Genomic DNA, 12,353 nt, shown 5'->3' on the forward strand with positions numbered 1-12,353 from the left:
CAGTGATGAACCACCAACAGTCCTAGCCCAGAATATCATTATTCTTTTGCCTTTCCATTTTCACATCCAGCCAGAGGAACCGCTGAGCTTTGTTAAGGTCCTCTCCTCTTAAATGCCCTTTCACCTGTCTCTGTCAGTTAAGGTCCAACCCATCCTTCAACTAAAATGCTGTATCTCCCTCATGATGACTCTAACAGATGTGGTTTGTCTCCCTCACCTGAGTATCCTAATCGTTTCTACTTCTGTGGTTTTAGCTTTGCACACTGTACCCCCTATTTTACTTATTTGTATACATTGTGAGCTCTTTGTGTAAAAGGATCTGGTCCATGTTATGGTGCCTAAGCTGGCGTCTCACACCCGCCGCAACCGAGGCGATTTGATGCCCACCGGGGCCGCCAGGGCGCGCTCGGCGCTCGGCGCGAGGACGCAGAGGGCGGGAGGCGCTGTGATTGGCAGGCGCAGCCGTCAATCGGGCTCAGGCGGGGGCGGGGCGGACAGGCGGGCGGGAGGCGGGGCCTGCATGAATGGGGCGCGCGGCGCGTGGGCTGCGGTCGGCGCTGGGGGGAAGCGGGAGTCCCCGCCTGGAGTGGGTGGGAGGAAACGAAGCAGGGAGGGAAGGGAAAGAGCGTGGGGGGCGGGGAGGGGCAGCGCCCGGGCTGCGCGCGGAGAGCTGCGAGCTGGCCGCCACAGTACCCATCTCTTCGCTGCTGCTGTCGGCTGCGCCGCCTCAGCCCTCGCCGCGCGCCGCCGCCTGCGGGACCTCGCGGAGCCCCCGGAGTCCTTGACGAGGCCCAGGAGTCGGGACTTGGGGAGTCGGCGCTCAAGGAGGAGCCGGATACGAGCGGCTGAGCCCAAGGCACCCCCCCCCCGGCTTGGAGGTGGGGGGCTGAGGCCCCCGAGGGGGCCCCGCCGGGATGGGCAACCTGGAGAGCGCCGAGGGGGGACCGGGCGAGCCGCCCTCTGTCCCGCTGCTGCTGCCGCCCGGCAAGATGCCGATGCCTGAGCCCTGTGAGCTGGAGGAGAGGTTCGCCCTGGTGCTGGTGAGAGCCGAGCCCGGCCCCTTCCCCCTCTTACCGATCCCGGGTCCCGACGCCCCGGGTGGGACTTTGTGCGGGTTCCCGGGTCCGTACCACCACTTCAGTCAGGGTTCCCGACAGACCCCGGCCTCCAGTGCCTTCCCGGGAGCCTCAGAACAACCGCTGGCCGGCCCGGACAGCCCTGTCGGGGACTTCGGGACCGACGCCTGAATCTCTGGACATTTAAGAGGAAGCGGGGTCCCCAGCCCGCGGCCGCCCCGGGATCCATACTCTCTCCGCCTCCTTCTGCCGCCCTAACTTCTCTCCTCTCCCCATTTCCCGTCGATCACCCTGGGTCCCTAGCATTCTCATTCCTAAACCCTCTTCCTCTCTCTGGTGCGGGGGAATTCAAAAGCTGGGGGCCGGCTCTCCCGTCTGCCTAAGTCAGGGTTCTCTACTGGGGAGAACGCCCCTGATGTTAACATGGAGGCTTCCCCGGGAGTGGGTCCCAGTCCCAGGCTAGACCAGATGTCGGAGTCGGGGGAAGAGGAATGGGGAAGGGGCTGGCAGCACTTGAAGGGGCGAAATGGAGTGATACAGTTCTACTTATTTTCGCAACGACCTGCAGGCATTCTGCTCACTTACAGTGGATTTGCCTACAAGGGATGAACATGTGGATAAGCCATTTCACTAGTGTATTTTTCCAAATGAAACAATACAGAAACCACCCTGCCTCTTTTTTTGTTTTCTTTCCTTCCTCTAGTGTTAAGCACTAGTGTCTATTCTTTTGCCTGTGCTACTTTTCATTGTTACTATAGGTTCCAAATGCTCTGAATAGATGGGTCTTGTTTTTGTTTTTGTTTTTTTTTAATTTTTATTTTGAAATAATTTCAAACTTACAGAACAATTGCAAAAATAATTCAAAACCCATACAGAGAACTCTGAACATACCACCCACCCAGCTACCCAGATCCAGCGACTTTAAATATTTTGCTTCATTTGCTGTATCATTCTAATAGATGGGTTTTTGGGACTGACTTTGGGATTCCTCTTTGGTGTGGGAATTCAACATTGTTGCCAGTGTCTCTGTGGATAGAATGAATGTGAGCTGGGATCACTGGGATGGAGCCAGAGAATATGTTGGGATTGAAAATAGAGTTTTGGAGAAAGATACAAAGTCAAACAGTTGGTGGAACATTTGCTGATGGGGGTAAACCTTTGAGAAACATGGAGAAATAGTTCCCAGTTCCCCAAATAGCTCTCTAAGAGGCAATATTAATTCTGGTGTTATTGTTAGTATGGCCTGAAGGACTGACTTTGCCTTTGCCTGTGAGGAGGGATAAATTGTGGACTTAGAGCGTTATTAGATTTCATCTGCCTTGGAATAGGGAGATTATATCTGTTGGCAGCGGTGGAGCTGTCTAGAGATCCTGGCCTCTCCAATGGTGGAGAGCCTGACATCAGCCCACTGGCACCAGAGCTGGCTCAGAGAGGGTCTGTGGCGTTCCAAGGGGAAGTGGTGTCTTGCTAGCAGGCCAGCTCTGCGAAGGGCCAAAGGGATTTGGACCACACATCCTGTGGCCCTCTGCGTTTCCCCCAACCTCCTTGGGGCGGATGAGGTGAGTCAGTGATTACTAATGTGCTCTGACCATCTCAGAGGCTGAGGAAGAGACTGGGGACTTGGTGCCCTTGAGAACAAGAGCTCAACTGTTGGGGGAAGGAGTGGGAGGGAATCCACACTCTGATGGGGGTGTGAAAACCCCTAGCAAGCTGGCACAAGTCAGTTACAGAAATTGGAGAGAAAGGGCTGGTCTGAGGTGGACTAAGGTGTGGGGGGCTCGTTTAGGTAGGGGCTACCAGGCCATTTGTCATGAGAGCTTAGAGCCAAAGTCCATCCTGTCCGCACTGGAGCTTCGTGGACCTGTTTAGTTGAAAAATTGATGGCCGACTATGCACAAAATGCACGTGGTGTCCTGGTTAATTAACTGGAGCACCCAGAGAGCCCAGGTCATGTAGGGGTCCAGAACACCCACTTACAAGCCTTCCTTTCTGTGTAAAATCGTGATTTGTTTCCTTGTGGCTTTAGTTTTGGTCTTGTTTCTGTGTGCCTGAGCTGCTGCTGATGAGGTTGGAACAGGACAGGCCAGGGCTAGTTAGCTGTTCTCAGGGCAGAAGGAAATTTTACCTTGACTTTTCAGCATGAGGAGATCATGCTTTCCTGGGCTTTGAGTTCTTCTCTAGAGGCTCTCAAAGATCCCTCGTTCCTCTGCTCCTGAGGGGTGTCTTGCAGTATAGGCTGTGAATTGGATGTTTGTCACTGGAACAAGCTCAGGTATATTTCCCCAACAGTTAGGAAAAAAGTGAGGGCTCTGGCTTAGCAAATAGGTTACCCTTAACCTGGTGGATTGTGAAAATTAGATTAGCCCATGTATGTAAGGTGCTTGGCACCCTTTAGGTACTCAGTCTAAATAAACTTGTTTCCTGGATGGTGTGAAACAAATATTTAGGAAAGCTGCTCTTTTCTTGCCTTTTTCTTTCCCACTTTGTCAGCTTCACTATGATTGATTTGATTTATGAAAAAGCTGTGGGGAGGGGGGAGGGGTGCAGGGCGGCAGGGGGGAATTGTTCAGCAACATACTGGTGTCCTGCTTAAGCATATGGACTTTCAAGTCAAAGTGTATTTGAATACAGGCTCCTTCATGATCTCCAGTTAGAAGGTGTTTGATCTCAAGCAAGTTACTTCATTCATCTCTTTGAGTCCCAGTTTCACTTCTTATAAATGGGAATAATAATAGTATTTGCTACAGGAGGTGATTGTGTGGATTTATTGAATTTGGAAGTCAAGTGCTTAGTTAGCAGAGTCTGGCACCTACTATATGCTCAGTGAGTGGTAGCTTTTAAGTTTGTATCTCTCAGCAGTGACTCAGATCTTAGATCACTTGAGTTCCCAAAAAGCGGTGTTAAGTTCAGAAATCTAATGAAGCCAATTACCCGTTCTGTGTTCTCAGCCTCAGGGTATGCCTTCTGCTGTCAGATGGAGGGCTTCCCCTACTCCAGTGTATCCATGGAAACCCCCCAAGGCTGGGGGAAGTTGTATCAGTGCTGAGTCAAGACCGCAGGCTCCAGCTTTCTGGTGCGGATATATGATCTGGCCTGTAGGCCTGTTGTCTGAGGTTGGAGAGCTTGAGGTCCCAGGCCAGGAAGTGATTTGTGTAGGACACTGATACTGAGCCCTAACGTAGTCCAGTGCCCTAATCCAGGGCTTCCCTACTAGTGTGCTGCAGATAGGCCACAGGTGTGCTGAGATACTGATCTCCTCATCCTGGGGGGCAACCAAGGTCCCCATCAGTCCCCTTTGGCTGGGGCAACTACTGGATCTCTTTATGAATACCAGAATGAGAGCTGATCTCTGGTCTCATAGAGCCCCAGCCTGTGTTTTGGTCCTACTACCCAAGCCCAGTTGCTGAGAAGCTAGTATTTTGGGCAGTGCTGGATTTTCTTTAGATAGAGAGGGAAGGCAGAGGGTTCTAGGGCTTTGAAAGAACAATTGTCTGCCTTTGGTATATTTATACCCCTGCTTTTTCTCTTTGCTGACTTATAATAGACTTCAAACTAAGATTTCAGTCTAAAGGTTCTGATGCCAGAAGAGGCCCTAGAGGCTCCCAGGGCATAAGGATGGGGCTGTCCCTGTCATGGCTCCTCCTCTCACTCGTCCTGGGTGATGACTGACAACTGGGGGCTTTGCTTTAAGGGTACCATTGATGTGGGAGCTAAGCTGGTTGGGTGCTAGTTGTCTTAAGAGGCTTCAAGGGGCCTCCTTTGACACAAAGAGGGGAGGAAAAAACTTGAACTAAAGATTAAGTTCCAAATCTCCATGGTGGAAATTTTTTTTCCCCAGCTCTGGAGATTGTGGTGAGTTAGTTCAGGCTGAATCAGGACTTGGGGGAGGGAAAGGGCCCTTAACTGCAGCTGGTTGTAGGAGCCCCCTTCTTGTTCAGAGACCCCACCGAGAAGACCCTGGGCCACAGAGAGTCCCGTGTTCCCCTGATCTTTCCCTTGACCTTCCTGTTTGACCCTGCCTTAGACTGGGGGGAGGTGTGCATAAGGGAGTGGTGGGTGGGATGATGGGACTGATGGAATAGATTCCTCGTCATTGGGGAATGTTTTCATTGCTCCGAGGGAGACTAGACTTTTTTTTTTTTCTCTTAAAGTAATACTCATTCTCTGAAGAAAGTATGGGGCAATTTAGAAAGATTGAAGAAAAACATTCATAGTTTCTCTAGTTCCTTTACCAAATGCAGCCAGTTTTATACAATGTTGACACTGTGTATATATATCTAATTCTTTTCACCCAGTTTTTTTTTTGTGTGTGGCTTTTTGTTATTTCATTAATTCCCCTAGGTTCTTAAATAGTCACTGTAAACATTTTTAAATGCTAACCTGTACAGTGCACCACTGCTTACCTAACCATCCCCGTTTTTTTTGACATTTAGATTGTTTGCTTTTGTTTGCTAGAACAATGCTGTGATGAGCATTTTGGTGTACAAAGCCTTTTCAATATTTCAAGTTTTTTCCTTAAGATAGAAGCCTGAAATTGGACTTAACTAGATTGTAGGGTTTAAATTTTTTTTAAGGTCCTAAATACATACATATTTCCAGATGTTTTCTTAAAAAGGGAGTAATGCATGTGAATGTCCTCAAAGGAAGGGGGAAGGGTTGAGAATAACTTCTCTTCTCTAGATGATGAAAATAGTACATGTTTATTAAGCAAATTTGGAACTTACTGAGAAGTATAAGAGAATTAAAATCCCCTGCAATCTCACCACGTACTTGGATTTATACTTTTCAGATTGTTCTGTAAACTGGTTTTTCATTTACTATTTTAAACATTTTCTCATTTGTTTACATATTTTTCAGTGTCATGATTTCATGGCTGCATCATCTCCATAATATAGAAGTAATGTAGCATATTTTATTACTGCCTTATTTTGTGTTTTTTTTTTTTTTCTATAAGATACACTATGATGAACATTCTGTGTATAAATATTTGTGTGCAACTCTGACATTTCCTTATGATAAATTTCTAGGAGTGGAAATACTGGGTCAAAATTATATGCTTTCTAAAGGCCTTTGAGACATGTATCTTCTAAAAAAGTTGTACCAATTGACTTTTCCATTGATAGTGGTTGGTTTGACATTTTAAAAACCTTTGCCAATTTGATATATGAGAAGTGGCATCTTGCTTTACTATGCATTTCTTTGAACATTTTATAAGTGTTTTGGGTTTTTTTTTGTTGTTGTTCATGTCCTTTGCTCTCTGTAGGGGATTTATTGCATATAATATATGTTAATGTAATAATTGTATACATTTTCCACATTTTTCATTAGAACTTCTTCCTGCCCCTTAGTGCCTTCTCCCTGCCACCTCGTCTAGGATCAGAAAGCCTGTAAGTTCAGAACTTGTTAGGTCTGTGCTCTGCAGCTGGTACAGTGCAGGTGGCAGTCACACCAGTGCTTCATAACCCCGTCTCTGGGGAAACAGCCACTACAGCTGTGAGAACAGGAACTGGTGGAAATAGTTACTCGTTTCAGTGACATGAAAAAAAAGCCAAGATGGAGAGGAAACGAAACCACGGATTATCTCCTGCCCCTGATGTTGCCTGGGAAGGCTGGGCAGAGCCAGGACCCTGGAGCTGGGGTCAAGACCAAAAGTTTCTGCCCCAGAACTGGCTGTAGTGGGCCCAGGGGACAGCATGTCACCTGGTCGGCCAGGCTGGTCACCTCCATTGTGGGGAAGCATTTCTCCCAAGTCAGAGCTGGGCTGCAACAGTGCCAGGGAACGGCTGGGGGTTTGTTTCAGTTCGGAAATGCGCCTCAGAGGAGAGGAAAGACCTTTGTCTTTGAAGATAAGAGAGAGTGCCGTCTCCACACAGCCTCCCCATCTCCTGCATTCTGTGTACTTCAGGGCTCCTCCTTTTTTGAATAGCAGCTAAAGATGGGAACTTGGGGTGGGGTGGGGTTTAAGGTTGTCATCCATGAGGAATAGAAGTAGATTCCAGAATGGAGCTGAGCTGGGCAACTAAAATTTCTCAGTCTCTCTTTTGCCTTCTTTGGCAAAGCCATGTCTTTATATCTTGTTTTCCTTCTACATGGAAGAATGAGTCCCCCAAGAAGGGCCAGATTTCCTTTCTGCTCTTGAGATACTCTTGTGGTCCTTACCCCCTGCTTTCCTCTCTACTTCTCTTCTCTGAGTGTCCTCCTCTTTTCAGGTTCTTTTACCCTTTCTGTCTTTCATCACTTTACCAGAGTGCTGAGTTGGGAATGTGTAAGTTGGGTGGGGCAGGAGTTTCCTCCCTAACCCCCTGCTTTAACTCTTCTTAGTTTATAAAGTACTTGGAGGTCCTTGAAAGGTATTCTAAATAATGTTCCGGACTAGGAGGGGTTAGCAGAATTAGTTGCATGGCAGATTTTGCCAGGAGAGCCAGTTTTTAGGCTCTTGTATACCAGTGATGGCTCACTTCATCTCCTTCTCATCTCCCCTCCCACTTCCCCCCAGTCTCTTTTTACCACTTTTCTGCCCTCACCCAGGGTTGTCACCAGGGCTGGAATTGAGGCTAGTGGTCTTGCCTCAATTCCCTAGTAAACATTATAGGGAAGGTTCCTCTCTTTCTCTCCCCTACCTGCTCATCTCTACTGAAATCCAGAATGGAGACTGTCATAGGTCTCCTCCAACTGCCCTGCCCACCCCCTAAAAAAAGAGCTGGGTGTGAGCCTGGGCTTCGAGTAGTTTTAGGAGTTGATTGTCTTGTTTAAATAGCCACCTACAGCTTAGAGCAGAATTAGTTTCTACTCAGTTTTTACCATCTTCCTTTTGGGGAGCCAGGAAACAAATCTTCCCAGTGTTTCCTGTAAAACCTAACACACAAAAGAATCTGATTTCAACTGTTGCCTTGGGCAAAGCCCATAACTTTTCTCAGCCTATTTCATCCTTTATGAAATGGGTAATGATAATGCCTACCTTTCAGGGTTTTGAGAATGCTTGAAGTAGACAACATAGTGAAAACACTTTGTAATCTTATAAATGTTCTACAAATAGATGTTTCTTGTACATACAACTCACAACTAATACATGCCCATTCCATTTCCCACCACAGCAGTTCTGTTCCCATGAATTAAAGTGGTTTTCAGCTGGGGAAGGTATTGTCCTGGGAGGGGAGTTTTGGAAACAAGTGAGGGGTTTTTTTGGTTATCACAAGACTGGGCAGGGCTACTGGCACGTGGGGCCTGAGGGCCAGGGATGTGAAACATCTACAGTGTTTGGGTCAGTCCCACACAATGAAGGATTATCCTGCCCAGAATGTGGAGGGCACCCTGTTGAGAACCACCTTGCACTTCTCTGTACCTCCTTTGTCCTGGATCCCAACCGGGGATGAAGCGTCAAGAGCAGTAAAAGTGAAGGCAGAGCCATAGTTTTTGGTGCTTTCTCTGTTTTCCCACTTCCTATTATAGCCTCAGGCAATAGGAGGACCTCTTTTTATTACCTTTGTCTTTAGGTTTAGTGCCTGATTCCCTCTGTACTGTAGGCTCTACTCTAAAGCTCAAGGAGCAGTTTGTGGTAAATATACTAGACCGCTGACCTGTACCCACCCCCTGATTAGTTCCTCAAGCTAGGGTAAAGTTCTTTTAAATTGGGAATATGTTTGAGAGATATTTCAAGCACTTCTAGCAGTGCTTCTAAAACTTTTGGGAAACAGACCCCTTTGAAAATCTGATTAAATCTGTGTCCCCTCTCTGCCCCACTATGCTTATATGCACAGTATTTTGGGAGTTTAAAATTATTCTTGGATCTGCTAGAGCCGCCCTGGTTTTGAGCCTGGAGGAATGGGAACGGAGGGCTACTGCAGGAGCTCCTTAATCCAAACAAAGGAGAAGCAGTCCTGGTTATCAGTTCAGATAAAATGATGCCTCTGTTGGTGGTTCCAACAAAGAGAGTTTGTTGAACTTGGCTGACTCCCTTTCAGAGGGAGATATTCAGGCCCCTGGACATTTTATTTTAACTTTGATTAAGGACCTTTTGTGCTGGGATGTGCCCTTTGAGCTAGGGTCCTAGGCCCTTAATCCAGCTAGGCAGATGAGATGTACTTTGACAAGCTGGGGAAACCAGGGTCAGTGGTCAGGTCATATCCCATTTTGGGGAGACACGGAGAGCCTAAAGCATCAGCTCCTTCCCACAGGCTGAAGGTCCTCCTGGAATTTCCAAGCAATTGGCTTTGCAGGGTGTGCCTGTGAACTTCAGGTCTCTGCCAGTTACTTCCATACTTAAATCCTTTTACTTTCTACCTTACAAAATTCACCTTACAAAAAAATTATCTGTACTTTTTTGAATGCTCAGAATATTTCATACAGAAATTTTTTAAGAAAAATACAAATATTTGGGGGGACTTATTTTTTATGGGAAAAAAAAAAGTATGTGTTTTCATTACAATGTTACCTGGTTTGGGATGGAATCCCCTATCTCATCCTTTTAGGAATGGCTTAGTTCCTGGTCCCCATCAAATGTATGGGTTAAAGAAAGGGAACCAACATGGGATATATGCTGTGTGCTTTTACACGTGTTGTCTCATTTAACTGGACAAGTCTGAGGAGTAGTTATTTCACTTCTGTTTTACAAGTGATGAAACCAGGGCTCAGAGGGTTTAAATAACTTGAAGGTCTTAGTCTCAGAGAGGCTAAACATTTTTGGTTAGATTTTTCCTGTTTTTGTTGTTGCCAAAAGGCCTGCTAGAAATACAGCTTTTTTAAAAGATGCTTAGTCCTTGGTCACATATGTAGATTTTAAAATGCATAGCAGAAGTTCTGGAAGGATACATCCTGCCATGTAGGATGGGAGGGACAGGGGAGTTGAAATAAATTTAATTTCAGATTTAGTCAAAGGGAATCTACAATCAAATTTTTTACAAGGAGATTTATATAATGAAAAATAGAAGAAAAGGGGAAAAAGATTCTTAATGTCAGAAATCAGGGAAATGAAAATATAAATGGTGTGTTTTTTAGGCCAATAACCTGGGGAAAACTTTAGACTGGCAGTTTCCATGGTTATCATTAATGGTACATTAACATGCTATTAATGGTGGTGCATGTGGTACAGACTTTTTAGAAGGCATTTTTTAGGGTCTGTCAATTTAGAGTGTCCATGCCCCTTAACTCAGCCATCCCTCAACTAAAAATGTCCTTTAGAACTGTTGGCACATGTGCACGAAGGTGTATGGAAAGGGTGCTCAGGGCCACGTTGTTTAACAGTAAAAAATTGGGAACAACCTGATTGCCACTTCCTGCCCAAATCTATTTCTTTCCCATTCACCTAGTTACTCAAGGCAAATCTTGGGAGTTACCCTTAATTTTTCCTTCTCAGTTATCCACATCCAGTCTTCCAGCAAGTCCTGCTGATGAGTCTCCACAAGCGTATCTCAAATCCACCCATTTTTCCATCTCCACTGCCCTAGTCTAAGGCAGTATCAACCTTTGCTTGTACCACACCAACCAACTGGCCTCCCAGTTTGCTCTATTGTCCCTCTCTCCACCATCTCATCCATTCTTTACAAAGCAGCCAAAATAACCTTTCAACAATTTAAGTCACATGTCATCATTCCCCTGCTTAAAAACAGTAATGACTTCCCTTTGCACTCTTAAAAAAAAAAAAAAAAAAGTGGGAACTCCTGACTTAGCCTTTAAGACCACTCATTATTTGGCTTTTGCTGGACTTTATGACCTCACTTACCCTCCTGTTTACCAAGCTCCACATTAGCTTTCTTTCAGTTTAGGACAAGCTCCTTTCTGCCTCAGGGCCTTTGCGCAAGTTGTTTCCCCTCCTGGAATACCCTTTGCCTAGATATTCAAATGGTTCAGTTCAACTTTGACTTCAGGTCTCAGTTTAAAAAGTGCTGCCTTTCAGAGAGGCCCCCCCTTGTTATTCCCTATCTTAACATCCTATTCATTTCTTGTGTATTATTTTTCATTTTGAAATTATTTATTTCTTTATTGTCTGTCTCCCCAGACTGTTGACTCTCTGTGGGTGGGGACTTTTTGTTTGCTTATCATGTACAGCCAAATACCTGGCTCAGGTAGGTACTCAATAAATGGCTCTGGCTGATGAAAATCTCCAAGGGGGGTGTGGGTGTGAAGTTGTGTGTGTGTGTGTGTGTAAATATAGGTATCTAAAAAGGCAATTCAAAGAAGACTATTATATTTTATAAAGCCACACATGTACATACATTTGTATGTAAATAATAGAAAAAAGGTCTGGAAGAATCAACAGCAAGCTCTTTAACTGTGGTGACCTATGGAGAGGGATGATAGGGTTTGGGGCTGAACAGTGGCTCCTTTTTTAAATTCTCTAAGCTTTTGAATTGATTGGATTTTTTATAAGTTTGTACTCATGTATTTATATGTCCTTTAAAGAAAAAGGAGGAATAAAAATTGTTGGGAGGGAGGATTCAGCTTTTAATACGAAGAAAGAAAGCTACTCTCTTATTCTCTGCACTGAGCCAAAAGAAGAGAGCAAGAAGGGGAAGAGCCACCAGTGGGGTCAGCAACTGGTTACAGCCCATTCCCTGCCTTGTGCAGAGCTTGGCGCTAGTTTTCACAGAAGAAAGAATCCAAAGAGATGCACTTCTGCCCTGAGGCTGTATCTTAAATTCTTTAAATGTAGGCATGGTCTTGGTTCCCCAGGTGCAGGCAGGTTGTATATTTTTAGCCACTTTGATTTGCAGGCCAGCAGAAGCTGCACCTCTAGCCTTAGCAGAGCTGCGGCAGGTGAATAAACCTGAGCTCTGGGCTTCACTGCAGCTAAGGTCTTCAAAGTCAAGTCTGTTAAGTAGACCTGACCCCTATGGAAGCAAAGTTCTCTGGATTCTTGACACTCGGGAATAAAGATGGCTAATAATTTTAATAGCTAACATTTATTGAGCCAAGCACCATGCAAAGCGCTTTACATACATTAGCTCATTCAAACATCACAACTCTGTAAAGTAGCTATTATTATTTTCTCCACTTTATGCATGAGGAAACTGAGGCCCAGGAAGGTTAAATAGCTCATTTGTGATTGCACAGCTAGTAGGAGATAAATTCAGGATTTGAATCCAACCGGCTTGACTCCAAAACCCACATTCTTAACTACAATCTCTTTCTCTTTTGAGGGTGGGCCCCATCTTGCCTTCAGTACTGCTATGAAGGGGACTGTGTAGAGTGCTGCAGAATATAGGGAAAGTTCCAGAACAAGTCTTCCTTGACTAAGAGGTGTTGTGGCAAATTTGAGCTTTGGAGTCAGCCAAACTTGGG

The 12,353-nt window shown here is 45.8% G+C and overlaps 1 protein-coding gene across 4 annotated transcripts in view; it reads left to right on the top strand.

Moving 5' to 3' along the window:
• The first annotated feature begins 649 nt into the window (after positions 1 to 649).
• The window catches only part of FMNL3 (formin like 3), a 51,263-nt gene continuing 39,559 nt past the window's right edge, over positions 650 to 12,353 (top strand). For 2 of the 4 annotated variants that reach the window (XM_037846963.1, XM_037846965.1), the window contains exon 1: positions 650 to 1,040. In XM_037846963.1, coding sequence (XP_037702891.1) covers positions 915 to 1,040 — 126 coding nt within the window. In that variant the 5' untranslated portion in view covers positions 650 to 914. The remainder of the gene's footprint in view (positions 1,041 to 12,353) is intronic. The other 2 variants (XM_037846964.1, XM_037846966.1) reach the window with 1 other exon arrangement.

Source organism: Choloepus didactylus, chromosome 8 (assembly GCF_015220235.1).
Source record: "Choloepus didactylus isolate mChoDid1 chromosome 8, mChoDid1.pri, whole genome shotgun sequence".
Classification (NCBI taxonomy): Eukaryota; Metazoa; Chordata; class Mammalia; order Pilosa; family Megalonychidae; genus Choloepus; species Choloepus didactylus.